The sequence below is a fragment of the Pristis pectinata genome, chromosome 17 (assembly GCF_009764475.1).
Source record: "Pristis pectinata isolate sPriPec2 chromosome 17, sPriPec2.1.pri, whole genome shotgun sequence".
Classification (NCBI taxonomy): Eukaryota; Metazoa; Chordata; class Chondrichthyes; order Rhinopristiformes; family Pristidae; genus Pristis; species Pristis pectinata.
Window position 1 is genome coordinate 22,561,722 of NC_067421.1, and position 24,454 is coordinate 22,586,175.

General features: G+C 40.4%; 1 protein-coding gene across 1 annotated transcript in view; it reads left to right on the top strand.

Moving 5' to 3' along the window:
* The window catches only part of LOC127579365 (transmembrane protein 132C-like), a 751,467-nt gene that overhangs the window by 694,773 nt on the left and 32,240 nt on the right, over positions 1 to 24,454 (top strand). Inside the window, exons 6-7 of the mRNA XM_052032114.1 lie at positions 8,012 to 8,217; positions 23,309 to 23,582. Of these exons, the coding sequence (XP_051888074.1) occupies positions 8,012 to 8,217; positions 23,309 to 23,582 (480 nt within the window). The remainder of the gene's footprint in view (positions 1 to 8,011; positions 8,218 to 23,308; positions 23,583 to 24,454) is intronic.

Sequence of the window (24,454 nt, forward strand, 5' to 3'; positions counted from 1 at the left end):
ATCCAGCTCCAGCTCCAGTTCCCTAAACTGGTTCCCTTTTATCCACTATGTTTGTATATCCACGAAGAACTTTAACAAAGTTGTCAAACACATTTTGTCTTTCATAAAACCACATTGACTCTGCTTGGTTAACTTATGCTTTTCTTAATGCCCTGCTATTACCTCCTTAGTAATGGATTGCAGCATTTTTCCAATTACAGATGTTGGGCTAACTAGCCTATAGTTTCCTTCTTTCTGTTTCCCTGCCTTCTTGAATAGTGGCATAACTTTTGTTAGCCCATTCATTTGCCTACTACCTTTTCTGCAGAGGCACAGATTGTTCTAAATTCCTTGCTCCCTAAAGCCCATTGATTATCTGTTATTACTGGGATATTTCAGGGTCTTCTACCATGAGAACCAATCCAAAATAATTTGACCATTTCCCATTATTAATTCCCCAGTCTCATCCTCTAAGGGACTAACATTTACTTAAGCAACTCTTTTTCTTTTTATATACCTCTAGGAACTCTTAGTGTCTTTTCTTTTTTATATATTTTTGCTAGTTTAAGGTCATATTCTATATTCTTCCTCCTTATACTTGTTCTTCGACATTGCTATGTTCTGAAAATGACTATGTTCTAATCGTTCCCTTTATCATAAAAAAATCATTCTTGACAAAATACTACTGTGTGCACAATATTCCTTGTCTTGATAATGAATGTGGGAAGTTAGACACCACATTAAATCATGTTCTCCTGAGTAACTGTGCTTCATTCAAGTGAATGAATTTTCAGACTCTTTATACATATTTAGTGAGAGCTGACCTTTCCCCATTGCTATACTGCAGTGCTATAGCTTGGCTTAGTCTGGTGGTGAAATAACTCTGTTTTAGATGGAGAAGGCTTTTTTAAAAAAAGGACAGGTTTCATTTCAATGCTATTTATTACAACTGACCCTTCTAAGCATCCCAAAGCTTTGTCTGATGCTATTTGTGCCACATGTTCAATGACGTAACCCATTCATTTGCATCAGGCTTGGTAGGGGTTCTCCCAAGTTTCTATCGGTAACTTCTGTGAAAGGTCCGTAGCAACACCTATCAAAACTATGATGATTTGAATGACGACAAAATGATGCTTTATCACTTCAATCAACACGTTTAAGTTTGGTCTTGTTACAATTAAAAAGGCTCTGTGTGAGAATCTTCCACTGTTTTAAAACAATTGTATCACAATAATCTGGTTGATTTTGATCTACTCTATCTGACCAACATTTTGACATTTGAATTATTTTGACCATTCATCCACCAAAATGCAGACATTTTTATTTAATGATTTGCATTTGGCCAGATTCAGGACTAGTTCACTGTACATTTACTGAAGCTGAAGCAACTCATTGTATGCCAGGTACTTTGTACAAAGCTTTAAAGACAAAAAGATTATTTTAATGGAATTGCATTTGCATTCTTACACTGGGACATTTCAGCGGATCTGATTGCTGATAACATTTGTTACTTGCCTGAAGTAATTTTGGAGGTTTGCTGCTCTTTGTAATGCGACTTGTAGATAAGTCAGAGTATCTGAAACTCCCATGATTAGTCAAGAAACACCACAGCAAACCATGCTCTGTTTGCACTTGACGTATTCTTGTTGAACCTATATATGTCTGATAAAGAAAAATCATTGCAACAAGTTTGTTTCTGAGATTTTGATTCCATTGCAACAAACAAGAAGCTAGAGGAAAAAAAGGGGGTCAGGCAGCATCTCTGGAGGGAAATGGACAGTCAACATTTCAGGTTGAGACACTTCATCTTCCCCAGTCCATTTGACTTGAATGGACTGCATTTGGTATTCATTACAGGTTCTCTACACTGGTGAAACCAAATGCAGGAACCAAATGGGTGGCTGCTCGGCACAGCACTTATGAGCTTCCTGCTGCCTTCTATTATAATTCTCCATCCCACTCCCACTCTGACCTATCTGTCTGTGGACTCCTCCACCGTTGTAACAATGTGCATAACATGCTTGAGGAACAACACCTCAGCTTCTATTTGGGCACGTCACAGCCTTCTGGACTTAATATGGAGTTCTATGATTTCAGGTAGCTCACTTTTCTGGCTTTATCAGAATGGGTCAAGTCATCCATCTGTGATATTGTCTCAGTTTTACAAACTCCTTTAGCATATCCTGATCTGCCAGTCAGGTCCACTAGTTCTGTATTTCACAAATTCTACATTCCTTTGCTTGTCTTCTCACTTTCTAAATGCCCCTTTTCATTATTTTTCTGTTCTTCTGCATAGATTCTCATCTCTAACTGCCCCTGTTGACTGGATGATCTCCTTTACAGCTTAATCCCAGGGCAACCCTGGCTCACCTTATCACAGATCTCTCTGTCCTATCCGTCCCTCCTGACATTGTTCCCTGTCTTCCAGTTTCTGACAGAGTCTTTGATTTGAAATGTTAACTCTGTTTAACAGATTCATAGAGTCTTAGAGTTATGCAGCACAGGTGCAAGCCCAACTTGTCCATGGCAACCAGGGTGCCTATCTAAGCTCATCCCATTTGCCTGTATATGGCCCATATCCCTCTAAACCTTTCCTATCCATGTACCTGTCCAAATGCTTTTTAACTGTTGTAATTATTTCACTTTCCACAGATGCTGCCTGACCTGCTGAGTGTTTCCAGCACTTTCTGTTTTTCTTATTGAATCCATATACTTGCTTCTCAGGCAAAATCTCCCTGTGATTTTTCCAACCTTATCCATGAAGCCTCTGATCTCCCCCTCCATTATACCACACAACCATCAGATTTCTCCCCATTCCTGGGCCCTGATCTTGTCTCCACACTCTGAACTTGGCTCTGGTCTCTGAAATCCCTTGTCTCCACCAATTACCCTTGACCCTGACCACATCTTTACAACCTCACCGGTTTGACTGTCTCTAGACTCCTCTCTTTCTCCCCACACTCTGGTTTCACTGATCTTTCATGATTCCAGAGCTGGAGTCTCTGATGTTGCTTGGCTCCAGATCTCAATCAGCCTCCCCAGTCCCCACCTCCTTCTGTTGCTGTAGCCTGGTGCAAAAGGACCACAAGCCTCACAACAAGCAAGTCTTTTGACCTGCTTGACTGCAGCCATGAAACCCAGATCACACCCTGCTGTTATACTGTACTTGCTCAGAAGGCGAAGGAAATTCGGCATGTTCCCGTCAACCCTCACCAATTTTTACAGATGCACCATAGAAAGTATCCTATCCAGATGCATCACAGCTTGGTATGGCAACTGCTCTGCTCAGAGAGTTGTGGATACAGCACAGTCCATCACAAAAACCAGCCTCTCTTCCATGGACTCTGTCTACACTTGTCTACTCTGTCTACACTCCCGCTGCCTTGGGAAAGCAGCCAGCACAATCAAGAACCCCTCCCACCCCAGTCATTCTCTCTTCTCCCCTCTCCCATCGGGCAGAAGATACAAAAAGTTCAAAACATGCACCTTTGTACTCCCTTGATGTACTTATGTTTTGAAATGATCTGTATGGATGGCAGGCAAAACAAAGTTTTTCACAGTATCTCAATAATAAACCAATTACCAATTACTTTGTATCCTGAGAGAAACCTGTTGTACTGAGTTTCCTGACCCTAAACCAGTGCACCCCACTCACCAACGCCTTGTATCCTCCCTGCCTCTGTGTTACTTTTCAACATGTAATGTCTGATGGATGGTTGCATTTACTTTCTTAGTTTGGCTCATGAATGATGATAATCTATTCTTTGCCTTCTAACATCTTGGCAGAGGAGCTTCGCCTGGGGACAGAGAGAAATGGACCAAATTCAAAGCCCTAAGCTGTTTCTGTGCCCAAGTTAGATGGGCAGAAGTCAACATAGTGAAAAGGGGCTATGCAATGTTAGCTGAAACCTTCAACTGTGAAGAAAGGCAGACCAAGCAAAAGTTCCGAGTCCACTCAGTGCTCAAGGACAGGCATGCACAGTTTGGGAATTTACTGAGAACAATTTCCAAGCATTGCATTGTACCTGTCAATGGAAAGATCCATGACTTTGGTGAATCATCCATGAGAAGTCATACATTGTTCTATTCCTTCTGCGCTATTTTGTTCTTCAAGCACATTGGTCCCTCAGTCCCATGCTGCCCACTCCATTCCCTACTGCCTTCTTCCCCTCCCTCCATATTCCATACCTACCTGACCAAAGCCAAGCCCTGAGCTATGCTTCTTCCTTTTATTCCTCACCCTTCAAACTGAATGACTCCCTATCCTATCCAGTTTTAATCTTTCTCTGCTTTCCCTGCATGTTCTTTCCTGAATTTGCTGCACTCCTTTCCTCCCAAAACCTGATCCTCAATACAAACGTTGCCCCCTGTGTTCATGCCCACCCCTGAGCCACCCCATCACCTCTTCACTGCCTTTTCCCATCATCTCAATTCATGCAAGAGCCACATTTGGAGAAAATAGTAGTCGTCCAGTTTCACCATTTGGTGAGGTCTCGGTTTATCACTTAGATATATACTTGTGGAGAGAGTTCTGTGAAGAAATGGTTCATTAATTCATTAAATCTACTGCAGAACCAGTGCAGCTCTAATTTTAGGATTGTGAGTTCTAATTTGAAAATCCTACCATTTCCTGATATCTGTCAGTGTCCATGTCCTTGTACTCACTTCCAGCTATACTTCTTCCTGGACAAAGATATTTCTGGTTTCTTCTTTGTCAATGTAATTCCTCTTCCAGTACATCCTCTTTTGCTCCAGACACTCCACAATCTGTCAACTGCTCCAATAAAAAAAGAATATGCTTCCAATGAGGTTAAAGAACATACACTGCAGTTCATGTACTGCTGGCTGACACTTATTGGATCTAAATCTTTATATAATCATACATCTGTTGGAATGTTTAACTTGCCTTCTCACTCAATGCTTATTAGGGTCTGAAGCTGAATTTCAGTTTGTCATTGGCAGCCTCAAATTCTGATGTACAAGGTGTATTCCTCCTGTCTCGCTCACTGAATCTCAGAGAAAATGCTAGTCAGATATTTTGGAGACACAAGAGACAGAAGATTCTGGATTCTAAAGCAACAAACAAGATGCTGGAGGAACTCAGAAGGTCAGGCAGCATCTGTGAAGGGAAGAGGACAGTCGATGGTTAGGGTCAAGACACTTCACCTGGACTGACTGCTAACATCAGTGAAGTATTGACTAAAGTGCAGACTGTGCTACCTCTGTGGATAAAGTACCGATAGAATCCTTCAAATCAGAAATCACCAATTTAGAAAACAATGATGGAAGTTGGATCGGGCCTAGACTGCCTATGGAAAAGATTGTAATCATTTTGCCTAGAAATTGGCTCACTCTACACTCAGGTGTGAACTATGTAACTTTCAAAACTCATACAGTTCTGGCCTTCTCCAGTAATCAGGACATGCTGAGGAGACCAGTTTTGCTCAAAGACACACTGTGATAGTCAGGACAGAACAAAATTGGACTTGCAGTAGAGCAACACTGGGCCTGATGTAACTGCAAAAGCCCTTGTTGTCAGTCTGCTATGGAATCATTCTGTACTTGTGAACGGCAGGCACAGTAGTGTAGCGGTTAGCGTAATGCTATTACAGCGCCAGTGACCTGGGTTCAATTCCTGCCGCTGTCTGTAAGGAGTTTGTACATTCTCCTCGTGTCTGCGTGGGTTTCCTCTGGGTGCTCCGGTTTCCTCCCACATTCCAAAGATGTACGGGTTAGGAAGTTGTGGTCATGCAATGTTGGCGCTGGAAGGTGCATTTCACTGTATGTTGCGATGTACATGTGACCAATAAAGATATATCATCATCAAATCATATCATCATCATGCTGCAAAAGATATTCACACCTTGCTCAATTTAAGCATGACAACATAAGAAACAGGATGAGGAGTAGCCCATGTGGTCTCTCAATCCTCCTTTGCCACTCAATAAGATCATGGCTGATCTGACCTTGGCTTCACCTCCACATTCCTGCCTGGTTTTCGTCACTTTTGACTCCTCTATCGACTAAAGGCCTATCTATTTGAGCCTTGAATATGTTCAATGATTCAACCTCCATAGCGTACTGGGGTAGGTAATCCCAAAGATTAACAATCCCTAAGAGAAGAAATTCCTCCTCATTCTTATTCTGAAATTATCCCACCTAGTTCTGGATACCCCATGAGAGGAAACATTCTCATCAGCATTTACTTTGTCAAGCCTCCTCAAAATCTTATATAGTTCAATAAAATAAGTTTTGAATATATTCTCTTTGGTAACATGTTCAATTAAAACTCATTCTGGAAGTAAGTGAGTGAATAGGCTGCCCTGTGATTACCCCCAACTTCTGCTTTGTTTATTCCAATGACAAAGCTAATACTAGTAGCTTGTTAAAAGGTGAATTATGTGATTCCATCAATGACATGTTCTGAATGAGCAGCAATGTACTGATCCTCTCTTAACTTCATTTTTTCATCTCCTTATAATCTTAGAAGTACATTTTAAGGTACTTAAAAGGTACTAATAACACTGCCTGTTATTAGTCTGGGTTGACATCATTCTTACAGTAGGGATAAAGTAATGTCTTATGAATATGTCAGTTACTTATATAATCAGTGATTTCATTTTCAGTTGTGCGTCCTTGTTCCAATTTTCTGTTTTCTGTTCAGATTAATCCAATAGTCAGTGATAGAATCTTCCTTAAAACCTCGTTCTCCATCATTCATATTTTGATCTGAAGAGAGAAGTCTTTTTTTGTAATTCAGCCTCAGGAAAGATGACTGCCATTTTACATTCACTGCAACTATTTTACTGACTTTAAAGCTAATGTTTTTTTAATGGTCAATAAAGTTTTATTTTATGTTAAAAGCAGAAAATAGAGGGAATACTCAGCAGGTCTGGCAGCATCTGTGAAAATGGAAACTGTTAATATTTCGGGTCTGAGACCCTTTGTCAGAAATGATCTGATGAAGGGTGTCAAACCTGAAACTTTGTGTTTCTATTTCCACAGATGTTGCTTTACCTGCTGAGTTTTTTCAGCATTTTAGACTTCCAGGATATCCAGTTTTTTTTCAGTGTTCATTTCACTTATCACTCTGCATGTATTTTGACTTTTGCTGTAATGGTGTCAGCTGAAATGGGCAGAACTATTTGAAACAGTATGCCTCGTGAACAGTAGGATTAAGAACACACTGACAGGTTTATGTGATTGGAAGTAGAACTGGATTATATTAATCCAGATATCATTCCTACTAGAAGATTATGATTCTAATTTCCTTCGTAAAATGTCACCACATTTAGGAAGTGTGTAAAGTCATTGTCATCTTCCCATCCAGCAACCTTAATGTGTGGCTCTTAGGTTTTGAGATATTGTTGCATTTTTGTTTCTGTATTTATTTATTTGAATATTTGAATAGATTGTAATGTAGATATTTTGCTGAAATCCAGATTTATGTTGTGTACAGGTAATCTCACCTTTCTTCTTCGGCAGTCCCTTGGGGTCGAGGGTGATTTGCTTGCACTCCTGTTCTGTGAGTTCTGAGCTGGCTGATCAGGCCAGTGTGAGAATCAAACTTTGCCTCAGGTGAGGCAGGAGGTGCCAATAGTGCGGGCAGGTGGGTAGTTTAGGAAGTAGTGTGCTTCTCCTGCCCCATTTGCTTTTGATGAAGATACACAAGGATCCCAGTGTCTTGCTCGGTGCTCCTTCTCCAATTTCATTGATAAAGCTGGCCTTATTCATCAACAAACTTGACAATATCTTTTAGTTTTCTTATTAGAATAAACTCTTCCACTGCCTGTGAATTGCACATGTTAAGGTACAACCTAACTAAAGCTTGACTTTCTGAAAATCAGTTTCCTTTTACTTAATGAGATTGATATGGCAGTTTCACAGTTTCCTGAGTATGAAATTAATATACTAAGAAGCATAACTATTGTTCTCGATTTGGGATGTAAAATCTCTCAGTTCTTGTTTTATGTGAAGTGACATTGTTCAGGCTATGGTGCCTTAAGTCATTAGGTTTCTTTCTTTGTCACAGGTTTCTGACAGATGTGACTATGTCCTGGTGAATGGAAAAGAGATGCGGGGCAAAGTGAATGCCATCGTCAATTTTACTTACGAGCATTTGAGTGCGCCGCTGGAAATCACTGTGTGGGTGCCTCGGCTTCCCCTTCAGATTGAGGTCTCTGACACTGAGCTCAGTCAGATCAAGGGATGGCGAGTCCCCATCGTCTCAAGTAAAAGGTACGAGCCCTACGAAAATCTGCCTCCAGAGAAGTGAATGATCTTCTTTCATTTTAGGTTAAAAAAAATACGGATTTTAAGAGAACATATACTATTTGTGCACTAAAACTAAAACCTCCACTTCAGCAGCTTGTCCTGTGATTGTTACATAATGTTATGTACACAGACTGTACAGCACAGACACAGGTGGAGCTGCCCAATAGGTCTGCACTGGTATTCCTGCTCTGGAGGTGGCTCTACACCAGCCAACTCAACCGTCAGTGTTTTTCCTTACGAACTTAACACAATTCCCCTTAATTGCATTATTACTAGTCACCTCCAAATATAAGTTCTACATTCTAAATGCTAGCTGAGTAAAGAGGTTTCTCACTAATTTCTGAATGGATTTACTAGTGACTGTCTTGTATTTTGTTTTACCCATAGATGGTTTCCCATACATAGGCAACATGTTGCCATGGGAAGCTTGTGACTTTGACATCTTTCATTTTCCCATAGAAAGAAAATCAGCCTTGTGGGCCCATAGAACTATTGTCCACAATTCCTGCCATTTTGGAGCTGATAGAAAAGCCCAGATAAGTTGCAAGACTTTGGCAGGTGGGCAGGGCTGAGAGTGGCTTGTTGGAAAGAAGGAGGTTCAGAGGTTGGAAAAGGTGGAGTTTGGGATCTGGGGTCTTTTGCTTGAGAGATTGGGAAGAGATGGTTGTGAATAGCTACGTGGTTGGAGAATATCTTCGTAATCAGTTGCAAGAGGTGGTGGGAGCAAGGGGGTCCAGTGGAATGGAGGTTTGGTTTGCTTGAAAGGAACATGGGGCGAGGTGGTAGATGCATGGGAAAAGAGGGGTTATCAGCGGGAGCATTCAGGCATCAAGCTGTGTGGCAACAGACGAAATAAGCCAGTTTTCCTTTAACTTGAGCATAGGCAAGCTTCACATACCTTGTGATAACCTACTTCTCTCTGAGTATCTTCACCCTTCATCGGCCATACATGCAGAAAAGAACGAAGCAAGTGAATCCAGACATGTATTGAACATGTTTTAGGTCAAAACCCTGCACGAGTCCAGATTGTTTGTTGCTCTAGATTCCAGCATCTGCAGTCTCTTGTGTCTCTGTCATGCATTGAACACTAGTTGGCTCCACTGTGTGCCTTTAGACTTCTCCTTGTGTCAGCATCAAATGCTCAGAGGACCAAGATTGAAAATTGCAACCAACACAACCCAGGTGCTGAGTGCAATCAAACTTGATCTTAAACTTGATCACATGGTGCACTAAAGCCTTGTGCTTTATGATAGACTTCCCTTGTGGATGGAAATTTAAATTCAAGTTTAAGTGACAATGTAGATGAGGTCATTCCGCATGTGAAGTTGGAAGTAAACACGTTTTCTTAATGAAGACAAAGGATTTAGATTCGGTCCTGAAACAAACAAAATGTCAAGATTTTACAAGATTAACTCAGGCTGAGCACTTGGCTAAGGCAGCTGGTGAGCATACAAGTAAGAAAGTGGAGTTTATAACAGGGCTGAAGACAAATATGTCTGCATTTCTTTGGGCTATGCTCTTGCTTTACATAATGCGATCAGACCTCCCAGGTGTTGTATAATTCATTTGCTTCTATCTATTATGTTATTCAAAAAAGATTGCAATTTTCAGTTAATTCAATCGTTTTTTTAAAATGTTCTGTTAGATTAGGCAGTATACATCTATATCTGAATCTTTACAGAGGATAGCAGTTATTTTTAGATAATGCCCTTAATTGATGATTACCAAAATGACTAAACATTAATTAACTCTTGCAATCCTACATGCTCCAAGTGCGAATGAGTTGTTAATTAGCTATTACCACGCTGTGGGGCAGAAAGCCTGCTGAAGATGAAGTGCAGGATGTTAACAGTTTTACAGACCTGTTAGCTATAGCTAATGTTTCAAAGACAGGTGAAAGCCCCACAATAGCAGGCGATCATTCAGACGATGGAGATATATATATATATATATATATATATACACACATATACACATATATATATATACATATATATATATATATATATATATACACACACATATACATATATATATATATACATATATATATATATATATATATATATATATATATATATATATATATATATATATATATATATAAAGGAGAAAACCTGTCCAGAAGAACGCTGGGTTAAGATTGTCTTGGCCAGCATAAAGGAAACGACCTGCCACTCACAGTCAGGCAGAATGCTCACTTTTCTTTCTGGCCATATCCCACAGAAGTAGCACTGAGCAAACAAGCAAAGCAGTCAGTATGGAGGATTTTTTTTCTTAAATTTATTAGCTTCCCCCTTCTGAGTGCAGGGGTAGGGATTATTGTATGGTAGGGCTGGGGTGGAGGATGGAGGGGAGGAGGGAGTGGTGTGAGGTGGGTGGAGGATGGTTGCAGAGGAAAAATAGAAAAGCACTAGAAAGGTTGTGCTTGTGCCCTGACATTCTTGAAGAAATGCATGATCTTCACAAGTATTGTGGGCAAGTTCTTTGGCCGAGAGAATCAGCACATTTAACCACGACCCTTTTCTCACTTGATGCCCGTGTAAAAAAGCATGTTAGTACTGAACTGTGGTTTGCTTGCTGTGTAAAATGAGAACAATGCAGTTAAAGTGACCTTGATTCAAAAGATAGGAGTAGTAGGAGAATGAAAGTTATTGTCACTGTTCCAAGTTGTTCAGACGGGTGATTCCACATCCAAGTGATGTCAAAATATTTGGCCTCCTTTTATAAAAATTCATGGACCAAATAATAATAGTTAATATTGCCACACAGTATGAAAGATTGGCTGTTGAAATCTGTATTTATTTCAGCTATAAATTGCCTCTTTGTTGCTGTGTATCCTCTCTAAACACTACTGTTTTGTACAGAGCTGGACTTAATCACAGGGCTCCTAGGCACTGCTACCAATCTTGTTACGTTTGTTTAGTTTCTGCTCAATTAAACTAAATTACATCCGCTACCTCCATGGCTGCTGGGAGTAATGAGCCATTTGTTTTCAACCTATGCGACACAGTAGAGAATTCCAGTTTCATGACTCTTTAGCTGATAGCTTAGATTGACAATATGAGAGGAATGGATGTGGGAGGGTGTATGTTGGGGGATTGCACTGAGGATATGTTCTCACTCACTGTGCAGTGACCTATCATGTATTTGAAGGTGAGCAAGTCTTGTGGTGCTACGAAGTACTAGCCATAATGATCTCTAGGTAACAACAGGAGCTACAAAACGAGGGTGTATCCTTTTTGCATGTGTGCTTACAAATGTGTGCTTACATCACACATATCATATATTGTGATGGCTAGCTACACACTACGAAATGAAGACACAGAGTCGCTGGTTTTGAAATCAGAGGTAGAATGCCCACAGGGGCGCAGTGCGCCTTTAATATCCGAAAACTTCCCGCGCTACAGTTCCCGTGCTGACGTCACGCGCGGGTCACCTGACCTTCCCGCGTGCGGGCTTTCCCAGCCCATCACTGGGGAGGAAGGAGGGCCCTGCGCCATCTTGGATCGGGGCCTCCGATGACGTCGCAATGTCAGGAGCCTGTTCGATGCCAGTGCGGTGAGTCGCTACAATATCATGATATTATTATTTTATGTACTCTCATGATTTATTATGTATCACCTGTTATAAAATGCATTGTGCTGTGGACATCTTGTAAGGGTAGGGTCATCGTCAAATGTCATGCTTCTTGCTTCAAAGAGCCTGCCGATATTTACCATCTTCATCCACAAATACAAAGAATGACTATTGTGGGAAGGCACAATACTAATGTGCATGAAACTATATCCCAGTAGGAGTCACTGTCTTAAGGAGAACATCAGGTTGAAAGAAATCTTGAGCAACACACAAAGGGGCTGGAGGAACTCAGCAGGTCAGGCAGCATCTATGGAGGGAAATGGACAGTCGATGTTTTGGGACAAGACCCTTCCGTTTTCAGTTCCAAGTGATGTACATGCTCATGAATCGCTTAATAATTTGGCCTCTAAGTTGCTTGATAACTTTGACAAATATTGTGAATCTATCTAGCATGAGAAGACCTACTGAAAGAAGTAGAATTGTCTTTGGAAGAGACATGAATGTGCTCTCTCTTTGGACCAGACTTTGCAGCAGAAATAACAATGAGGCTAAAGGAGTGTAAATCAACTTTATTGAAGTGTAAATCAACTTCCTGTGATGTTGCACAGTTAAATGTGAAATCCAGGTGTTGCTGCTGGAGATGTCTTGCTCCTCAAGAAGCTGTGAGATACCAGTATCCCATCAAGGGACTCAACACTGAAGTACATGGGACATCTCAGAATTACTGTTCATTACATTATAACCTTGCCAGATCAGGATAGCACACGTTCATTCCAGTGTAAGTAAGCTTTAACAGTACAATAAATCTAGTAACAACCAAGCTACCCCTTTGGCACTGAAAATTAACATTAACAAGCATGGAGTCTTAATCCTTCAGATGTTAGTGTTGAACATTTAAAATATATTAAACTCTTTATTTTCTTTCTTTCTGTACTTTCACTTCTCTCTCATTGTCTCCTTTTCTTCCATCTGTTTCAGTTTTAAACATGGTTTGACATGGAATTCCCTATTCTGTTTTAATGCTCTTAACAAATCCAGGTTCAGCTGATTAATGATTCTTCAAATCTGATTGTTTAAAGAGATGCCCTGTTATTTCTCCTGTTCACAAGGGTCCCAGATCCCCAGGAGAGAGCACCAGCCTGCTTTGACTCTTTTAGTGAGTTTGCAAATCCCTTAGAATGCCTGTGGACAAGTGTGATATAATAAATGATTTTCTACAAAGAGAATGCTGACACTCCAGATCAGAATAGGACTCGGGTGGAGTTATGCTTAGTATTTCCTGACTAATGCTGTTTCATTGTTTTTACGTGAACCATTTACCCAAAAGCCATTTAGCTCCTTTATGTTCATCCATCCAGGAGCACTTTACTGATCCCCATTTAGCAGCCATTGATTCTTAAAACTATCTTTTTTGTATCAAACTTTCTACTTGGATACCCATTTAGAGGTGTAAATCAGATTGCACAGCACGCTATCTGCTATATAATCCAATTTCTATGAAAAATTAAATGCAATTGAAAAATTGGGACTCAATGCGCACTGCACAATTTCCGTGATTGTTGTCCCAGCTGACACGGTGATGCATGAATGGGCACGTTGGCATCTAAAGGCACGCAACACATGTCACAGGATAAAATGTCAGCACAACATTGTGGGCCAAAGGGCCTGTAGTGTGCTGTAATGTTCTATGTTCTATGCCTGATTACCGTTTTTGTAAGCTCAAATGCACCTTGAATGGGCTGTTCTTGCAGAAACAGCCTTCATGCTGTCAATGTGACTTAAAGAGGGGTCGAACCGAGCAGGGCCCAGGCTGGTTGCTTGGTACATGACACAAGTAAGACCCCTTAAAGATGGGTAATGCACCGACTCTCCACTGGGCCCCCACATCCATCCCTCCCATATTAACATAGAACAGCACAGCACAGGAACAGGCCCCTTGGCCAACGTTGTCTGTGTTGACCATGATACCAATTTAAACAAATCCCAACTGTTTGCCCATGGTCTATATCCCTCTGTTCCCTGCCTATTCATGTGCCTACCTAATAGCTTTTTAAACATTGCTATTGTATCTGCTTCCACCACTTCCCCTGGCAGCACGTTCCAGGCACCAACCATTCTCTGTGTAAAAACAAAATTGCCTTGCCAGTCTTTAAACTGTCCCCCTCTCACCTTAAAGCTCTGCCTTCTAGTATTTGATATTTCCGCTCTGGGAAAAAGACTCTGACTGTCTACCTTATCTAAGCCTCTCATAATTTTATAAACTTCTATTAGGTTACCCCTCAGCCTCCGACGCTCCAGAGAAAGCAATCCAAGTTTGCCCAACCTCTCCTTATAACTAAAATTCTAATCCAGGCATATCCTGGTGAACCTCTTCTGCACCCTCTCGCAAGCCTCCACATCCTTCCTGTAATGTGGTGACCAGAACTGCACACAATATTCCACATGTGGCCTAACCAAAGTTTTATACAGCTGCAACATGACTTCCCGACTTTTATGCTCAACACCCTGACTGATATGCCTTCTTTACCACCCTTTTTACTTGTGTTGCCACTTTCAGGGAGCTATGGACTTGCACCACAAGATCCCTCTGTACATCAATGCTCCTAAGGGTCCTGCCACTTACTGTATACTTTCCTCTTACATTTGACCTCCCAAAGTACAATACCTCACACTTGTCCAGATTAATCCCCATCTGCCATTTCTCTGCCCACCTTTCCAACTAGTCTCTATCCTGCTGTATCCTTTGACAAATGATTTATAAATTACAAAGGAATGGAAACAGCCTAAGTGATTGTGCAAACCTTCAGCAGTTGGAAGATGTGGCATCAATGTAATGTAGAGAATGTGAGGCAGACCATTTGAGGAGGATCAACAAGGCAAGGGACTATGCAGAAAATTGGAGGATATTGAGTTGTGTGGAGGAACAGAAGGACCTTGGGGAGTACGTTCACAAATCCTTAAAGAGGTGGCTAAAAATACTTTTCCCTTATTTCCTGAGGCAGAGAAGAAAAGAGTACAGAGGTTATGCTGGAACTGTACACAACACAAATTAGACCCAGCTTGAGTACTCTGTACAGTTCTTGTCACCACTTCTAAGAAAAATGGGCTTACACTGAAGAACATGCAGAGGAGATTTACATGCCAGGACTAGAAAATTGTGACCATGAGGAAAGATTGAATATGTGAGGGTTGTTTAAAGGGAGATGTACTGAGGTTTGTAAAAAATGCTGAGTGTGCCAAGCTGCAGTTCATAAGAAGTATCAATTTCCTTTGGCAAAGGAGTCAAAAATTAAGTGATGTAGATTTAAGGTCATTGATAAAATGATCATAGGGGAGATAAGGTAAATAAAATGTACCCAGAGAATGATGGGGGTCTGCAACTCACTGTCTAATAGGATGGTAGAGGCAGACGCCCCCACCACATTGAAACAGTACATGATGTGCACTTGGAGATCCATGACCTGCAGGAGTGTGGACCTAATGCCGGCAAAAGGAGTTGGGTTAGGCAGCTCGTTTTTGATTGGAGCAGACAAGATGGGCTGAATGTCCTCCTTCTGTGTCATAAATTCTTTGTGATTCAATGATCATTCAGTGTGGAAATGAGAAAAGTAACTTTGAATATTTTCTTAATGGTGAGTGGATAGGAACTATGAAAAAATAAAGAGATTTGGGCATCCAAAATGCAATCTAACAAGCTAATGAAATGTTGTACTTCATCTCAAGGGAACGGAATACAAAAGCTCAAAACTGATGCTTTAGTTGTATAGATGTTGCTTGGAATACATTGTTAAATTCTGGGCACTTAATTCAGGAAATATAAACTGGCTTTAGGGGGCTATAGAGTAGACTCACCAGAACTTTTGATCCTGGTTAAAGGATTAAATTATGAGGTTGGGTGGTATGAAAGATATGCCTTCCCTTGAGATTAGAAACTTAATGGTCAACTAATTGTGATAATCACGTGATTCAATCAATTCCTGATATTCCAGGAGAAAAATGGGAGCTCGAGATGTGGGTGGGGTGGGGTGATTGCTGCTTATGGGTGGAGAGATTGGTGAGAGCAATGACATGATTGGCAGAGGGAGGCCAAAAACCTTTTTGGTGGTGTAGCTGGAAGTTGGGTGGTACTTCTGCTGTTCCAGAGCTTTAGCCAACATCTCCCTGCTTCCATTCACTGTGGGATTCCTGAGCCCAGGGAAACCTGTGACTAAAGTTTCCTACCTCATGGGAGCAGGATTGGCTGTGGCACAAGACTCATTGTCATAAGATAGTGGTGTGAGAATACTTCCTCCATTTTGCAACTTTTAAACTCCCTCCCAACCTGTATCACCTTTCATAGTCATGTTGCCCAGGTCAGAAGAATAGCCCTTCCTCAGAAGTTCAGAAGGTTGTTCAAGGAAGGCTTTTTCTTCTGAATCCATGTTGCCTTCTGCCTGTTAGATTATTTCTATACCAATCAATTTTGCTCCCAATAACTGGTTTCAATATTTTATATGAAATGGAAGATATTCATATCTCTGTACATAATTACGAATATTTTATTCCCTTTTTGGAGTGTATGCATCACGGGGTAAATTTCTAATCCATTGGGGAATGGGAAGAATTGCAATAAACAACTCAAATTAAAAGTAAACTTTATGATACACAATGAACCATAAGTTATATTTTCAGCGACCAAAACAACACCAAGCTGTACATATACTTTGGTCTTAGCAGCATAAAAAGGAGATATGCATTTAATATAACTTAACTATATTTAAAACAATGGTCTATGGCCTTTCAAAGGTCTACATTTGATAACCATTTCTGCTGTTAGTAATGGGCCTCATGCAAGTTCCAGAGAACAATTCAAGTTGACATTGTCTTTATAATCTTATTAATCATATGTCTCACTTAGATTGGCATTGAAATAGTTTTTTTTGGTCATAAACGAAATGTAAAAAGCTCATAGAGTTGAGAAACAGACTAATACTTCTTAATAAAATTGAAGATCCAGAGAGTTATGAAGTGTGTTTCAGCTCAGTTCAGTTAATCATATTATGCTTTATTAGGCCCATGGGCTACAGACTTCAATGTGAATCAGTGAAATGCATTATAATAATATTTTTATTACCTGCTAATTAAGTTCCACAGACAAAGTTTTGAGTAAGGTTGAAGAGCTAATGACGAGTGGTGCTTTAACCCCTTGATAGCTCCCAGCCACATGTGTCGGAGGCCATCTCTTTCACTATTTCCTTGTGTCCAGACAAGCAAGGGCCACATAGTAATGAGGTGGAAATAATTCCTGTAAGAATCATTACCCAGGGTCAGGCATTCCTTTAAATTAAGATTGCCCAAAAAATTTAAACAGTTCAAATTTATTGAATGCACATTCACTAAAGCATGTTGGAAGTCCGGGAAATAATAGTTAGTGCATTCCCAGGAAAATAGTGTGATGGTGTTATTTACAAAGAGTTGGTTTTGGTTGGAGTGCTCCAATTCTTTGAATCACATGAAGTTTAAACAGAGATAAATGGTTGTGCTCCTTAAAGCACTCTGTGCCAGCAACGTGGGTATTAATCATACAACTATCTCATGATTGTTTTTACAGTATTACCCAGCTTGGACATATTTGCAGATACAAGAGATTGCAGATGCTGGAATCTGGAGCAACAAACAATGTACAGGAGGAACTCAGTGGGTTAGGTAACATCTGTGGAGGGAAATGGACTGTTGACGTTTCGGGTCAAGACCCTTCATCAGTCCAGTTAAAGAGTCTTGACCCGAAACTTCGACTGTCCATTTCCCTCCACAAATGCTGCTTGACCTGCTGAATTCCTCCAGTATCTTGTTTGTTGGATATATTTGCCTTGGGCTGGTTTCCAACACAGATCTTGCAGGATGCATACAGATACCATTCTTCAGAAGTCACACTTCAATTGAACAATTTATTGAGTTTTTGCTTTTACAAATCGTACTTCTGTACATACTTACCTTCCACACTACTTGACTTCCAGTTGCCATATCATTTTGTGTTGATTCATTCCCCCGCCCTTGTAAATTCACACATTCACATTTATGTCACTATCCTGGTCTAGTTACCTGCCATCTGTAAACTGTGTTTAATCTTGACTTCACTTTGGCAATGTCACAAAAGATTGCCTCATCTTAGATGAATGTGAAAGAGCAGAGGGAAACAAGTGGTGTTCTTTCCTGATGTTTTCACCTAATGATCTGTTTGCTCCATAATATCAGGAGCTCATGATTTAGAAGGAGCTACCTAATTACAAAATCTTTGACCAGCAATTAGCCTCCAGTGAAGTAAGGATTCCCCATTCTTCTACAGATGCATCATAGGGTCTTTAACATCTTTAATCAGTGTTAAAGATCCTGTAACACAGTTTGCAGAACAACAGGGAGTTCTTCACCTACTCCCCCTACCAACACTCCCACCATTGTCCAAAACTTTCCTTACAGTTGGCACCACCAAAAAATTTCATAGCTGGTCAGTTTTTCAGTTGCTGGGTTGGAATTATGTTGTGTTCTAATTTTTCTGCTATGTTTGCCCACCTCCCACTCCAGATGAAGTTATGTTTTATTCTGGGTGTTCATTCCACACTATCACCTTCTCAGTGAATGTCTTCAGGCAATGAAAGTCTTGAATAGCATCAGCATATTCATGGAAATTGAAAGAGATGCATTTATGTTTATATATCCAATTGCATAGTGCCTTAAGCAATAATCCCAAAATGAGGAAGCATTTACTCAAGGGATGTACTCCTCGGCTGAAACATATTTTTATACTTAAACCCTGAGTAAGAAAGCAGGAATCTCCTGGCTGGCAAAAGTTTACATGTCCCAGAAACTTGAGCTTCTTCACAAGAATTATTGATCCTCCCAGGAAAAAAATATGCCATTTTGATGGGATTGTTGTGACAGTTTACTTCTTGTCAGCAACATGTATGACACAATTATTACCATGCTTAAGTTTCCAAATCAAGCTACTGACAAATCAGCATTTGTAGAATCTTCATTCCCCTGAACAAAATAGAATATTTTATCTCCTTAAGGCCGCATGTTAGTTTATATATGACCAAAACATGAAAGGGAAGATTGGCCCAAGCCAATACTTATAGAAATACTGCTGATATTTAAGTAGCAAACACCATATAGTTCATTAACAAGATATTGATTAGCTCTTGTTGTTTGCCCAGAAGGGAGTAATCTACCCTTTGAAGTACTGGATTGCAAATTTGCCTTGAGAATCCTATGACTCAGTAATTTGTCCACACCTCTGAGTTTGAAGTTATCAAAACAATTGATCGATTGGATTCTAATCTCCCATTGCCACCTTTCACCTTGGAATCAACAATATTCAAAGGTGTCCTGTTTCCTCCCTTTTCCCTACTGAGGACAATAATCACCAGTTTGCTCTTATAGTCATCTGGTAAGTAGCCACTTGAATCTTTTCTAGGCAAAAAGCATATCACGAATTTAATGGAACAACATGCTGAATGGCAACATAACATTCATAAGGGCATTGCACCTTCTTCCTCACTATGGCTCCAACACACTACATATCCTTTTGAATAGATGCTTTCCTACCAATTGGAGAACCAGCAACAAACTCACCTATTTAAGATCCTAAACATATAAATACATGTCCACAATATTCATCCTCCAAGTAAAGCCTTTCTGGGACTGTCACACTATGTTTATGAGATTAGCCATCCAGAGACCACAATTACTTAATGTTCTTCTCAAATGCTTGATAAACATTTGAGTTTTATAACTTCTGGTTGGTAATTGGAAATCAAAAATTTATTTTCCTTCTACATCAGTTGTTTGGCATCTTCTTTTGTGCTTGAACTGGAACTTGTGGAATTGGAATTGAACTGGAATTTGAACCAAATACTTTAACTGAGATGTACCAATTGCTTGCCAGCCAATTAGAAAGTTAAGTTTTACCAATCCTTTGTTATACAGAAAATAATAAGCATTCGCTGTCTTCTTATCTTAAAACTGGTTAAGACATGAGGCTAGCCAGGTGTTTTAATTGGCTTGAGAGTCCAATTGTATCGTAAAACACAGAGGGGCATTTAATATTACCATTAATAGATGTGGGCAATTTATTCATGAAGTCCTTTACTTTGCCGGTATATCAGTGAGATTGCTTGTTTGGTTCAATATATCTACTCATATCAATTCTTGTATAGTTCAATTAAGTTCCAGCTCATAGCACTGAATCTTTCATTTAGTCGAGTAAGAGGTTGCAATACTGTGATTCGGCTCAGAGATTTGGGGCTGCCATAATTTTGTCATAGTGTAGTGTGAAAGTTTGTATGTGTCAGCAGACCATTAATTAAAACACTTAGTTCCCAGTGCCCCCAGCATTATGCTGTATGACATCCTGAAGTACCATTGATCAGTATTCCAGATGGGAGAGACACTTTCAGGTTCTCAAATTTGCTGAACATCATTTCCACATAAATGAAGGAAGATCCATTCCTTTTACAGGTGTTCCCTGCATTGCCGCCATTCTGCTAACAGGAATTTGTCCTTACAGAATTCCCAAATTTCTACCCAAAAATTTGAGATACAGAATAAAATTTACTTTCTCTGGATTTATGTGAAAAAAAGTAAACACAATTTTTTTTTTCAACTCGCATTACCGTTTTCTAGAAACGCAATCCACAAGGGGTTCACCTGAATTCATACATGGGATGTGTGTGGTGTTAGCAATCCAGTATTTAATGTCATCTATAACCATCAGTCAAGCTTCTTCTGGGCACTCAGATTCCCTCCCCATCCTATGAACATGTGGGTTGATAGAAGCCAATAATGAACCACCTACTTGAGCTGTTGCTGGTCATGTGGTGAAGGTACTCACAGAGTGCAGTTTGGCAGGCACTTAAAGAATTTTGATCCCTTGACAATAAAAGATTGATGATGTAGTTGGGATGGCATGTAAAGTAGAGCAGAACTTGCAAGTGGTGCCACCAACTACCTTTGTTAATGTGGGTGCATAGAATGAGAATCCTCATGGAATTCCTTCCCTGTTAGCTGCTTCATTGCTCACTGCCATTCATGACCAGATGTGGCAGGACTGCAGAGTGTTGACCTGATCCATTGTTTGTAGGATTGTCTTCTGTTGAAAGAAGCTTGGTAAATTAGAACCATAGAGTCATAAATTTAAACAGGCCCTTCAACCCACCGAGTTTGTGCCAATCATCAAGCACCTATTTACACCAATACCATTTTATTGTCCCTGCATTCTCATCAACACCCCCTGGATTTTATCACACACCTACATACTGGGGGCAGTTTACAGTGGCCATTTAACCTATCAACCCACATGTTCATAGGATGCGGAGGGAATCAGAGCACCCAGAAGAAAGCCATGAAGAACATGCAAAAGCCCCCACAGACAGCATCTGAAATCAGGATTGAACCAGGTCACTGGAGCTATGAGGCAGCAGCTGGGCCAGCTGCACCAATGTGCCACCCCCTTGAGGGTGCATTTTGTAGGTCTTACACACTGCAACTTGAAGCTAGTGAAAAGAATGAATATTTGTAGGTGGGGCACTGGAGGAATTGGTGGGGAGATAATGATTGGGTATTAATTAAATGGTTTGCTTAGCCCTGACGGGATTGAGCACTGTTGGAGTTATGCTCATCCAGGCAAGTGGAAAGTATTCCATAACATTCCCTAACTGTGCTTTGGAGATATTCCTTAGCCTTTGTCATAACCAGTGCGCCCAACCTTCTTTCCAGACTGCAGGGAATGAATCAGATTGGGTGAAATCTGTCCTCTGGGATGCTGTGGGTTTAATGAGGAAGCCAAGATGGATCGAATGTAATTTCCCTCTGAAGCTGGCTGCAAATGTTGCAGCCTTATCTTTGCACTCAAGGAAAAGACACTGCTATTGTTGAGGATGGAAGTGCTAATGAATCCACTTTCTCTGGTTAGCATGAAAGCAGCATTAGTGAAGGCAAAAGGTGAAGGTTGATGTTTTGGGTCCAGACCATGCATCAGAACTGAGAGAGAATAGGAAATTTTGCAAGTATATATCGGTGTGGGGTGGGGGGGTGGTGGGTGGTATGGAGGCTGATAAGTGACAGGTTGTACCATTGGGTTGTAGGCTCCCCAAGTGGAATATGGGATGTTGTTATTTTCATTGATGTAGTGTGAATGAGTTTGTTACTGCAGAGTGTGGAAGTGCCAAGGACCATAAGAATTGGGGACTGGGCCTGGAACCACTGGGAAGTGGATATCAGGCTGGTCAGCAGCACAGGGCTGTGATTGATGCTGATGCCAAAAATAAATCCCATGAAGTTCTCACAGAATAACACTGGCTCACACTGACACACCCACGAAATGTCTTGATAGACTTCCAAGTGACACATTAATTCCTAGTTTAGTATTAACAGCAAGCATTACAGAAATAATTTTTTCAACCAATGATTTGAATTAAACCTGGTATTGAAGATTCAAACCCAGTGCATGACACTGACATAGGGAAAGGAAATGTAAATAAACTGAACAAAATGGGTTGTCTTTGCATTTTTTGAATCAGGTTTGACCTAAAATTAAATCTAACTTGACTCCCGGTGAGTCTCATCCAGTGCTTCAACATGCCCCCCATTTAACAGTAAGGTAGTAAAGTGGAGGAGATCAGGAAGCCCAGTTGAGTGACTGGTAGAAAAAAGGGAAAGATACTGGTCTGTGAGGAGGTGCTTTAGTGGAGCTGTAGCTACCTGTTGTTTGAATGACATCAGAGGAGTTTACCTTTCAAGTGTCTCTGGTGCAACCTAACTGGGAGGCTTGGGATTGTTTCTAAACTTCCACTAAAACCACTCACCAGGTCACAAAGCAAAAACAAACTGCATAGGACCTTCTCTGCCATCTCAAATTGCTTTTACAGTCATTTATTAACTATCAACCTTGTAGATTCTATGAAAATTAAATTCAATAACAAAAAAATTAAACCAGCAATTAAGTAATTTCTGTATCTTCTACACTGCATTTGCACCTTCATCGCCCTATAAACATTTCTGCACTAAAGCTCCAATTTCAGTTATTATTACTTTCCCCAGCATAATTGCAAATCTGTTCATTGAGTGTTGTGCTGAGGTTAAAACAGTAGTCAACTAAAAGAAAATTTGTTCTGTTCTGTTTCTGAATATGCTGCAGTGATTGTTTGCAGAAACATTTTAGGGAACTCTCTGATTCTGTCCAGCTTCTGCCTCACACAGTACATCCGGAACTGCTATCAGACATTCGATTGTACTCAGTGTTGTCACTTCATATTTAATAAAAGGTTTGTGGACTGCACTGTTAGAATGTGCTTTTTTTTTGATATGATTCTTTTCAGAATACAATGAAGCAGACATTTCCTAACCCTGCCTCCACTGTCCTTTATGTACTGTTCATATTTACATGGCTGTGCATTGTGCTACTTCAAATCAGGAAAAAATTGTTGATGTTTTTTGTTAGGCCAACACGAGACAGTGATGATGAGGATGATGATGAGAAGAAAGGGAGAGGATGTACCCTGCAATACCAGCGTGCCATGGTGAGGGTCCTTACGCAGTTCGTAGCAGAAACCTTGGACCCAGGTGGGCAGCTGGCCTACATGTTAGGGAATGACTGGCAGGCCGACATCACAGACCTGGTGACTGACTTTCTGAAAATGGACAACCCGCGAATTGCAAAGCTGGAGGGTGGGAGAATCCTCAGCGGGCAAGAACTCGGAATGGCTACGATTCAGGTATGTTCAGACCTATCAAGTAGATGTGATAATAGTAGCATGTGGCTGAGTCTGACATTGATGCCGACTGCCTCCTAATGTTTGTTTCTTCTAACACATGTTAGTTTGTTATCGAGAAAGCCCTTTTAGAAAGTTCAGTCTGTCACTGAATGCAGCAGTAATGTATTCAAAACATTCCGCTTTATGTTGATGCATGATTGACTGTTTCCTGAGAGGTTTTATTCTTTTAAAAAGTAACAACTTACAGAGAATGATAATTAGGTAATTGTTGATTGATACAGCAACTGGAAAAGGTTCAGTTTGATTACCGTAACTGAATAAATGTTTTATTTTTAAAAGCAACTTCTTTTTCATTTGTGTTAACTATCAACTTGTTTGAATGGCTAAAAGGTTGTATAGTATTCAGCCCAATACACTTCTGGGAATTAGCTGCCAAATGACTGCAATGGCTGCAATTTTTCTATCATTTTAGCAGTTTTATCTGTCAGATTCCAGTACCCTGCTGCAAAATTCTGTTTCCAGCACAAGTCATGTATTAAATTGATCCAGAGGGCTTCTTGGGACCCATGTGGAGAACGTTGGTTTGTGACTTTATTATTATCAAGGCCCTCCAGCGGATGAATACACAAATAATAATGGCTTCTTACACAGAGCAGCACACTGCTGAGTTGTGAATGTTTTTTTGCTCAGTGTATGAAAACATGGAACAACACCATCACAATAATGCTGCCAAGGATAAACAAACACTAACCACAATGGTTTCAGGAGTAAATGTTGCTTGGCATTTGTGGGATTTCTCTGAGGCTGTGGAGCAGTCACTAAGATGCTTTGTGCTTGGATCAGGTATGCTGCAGTATGATCAATTCAAGATG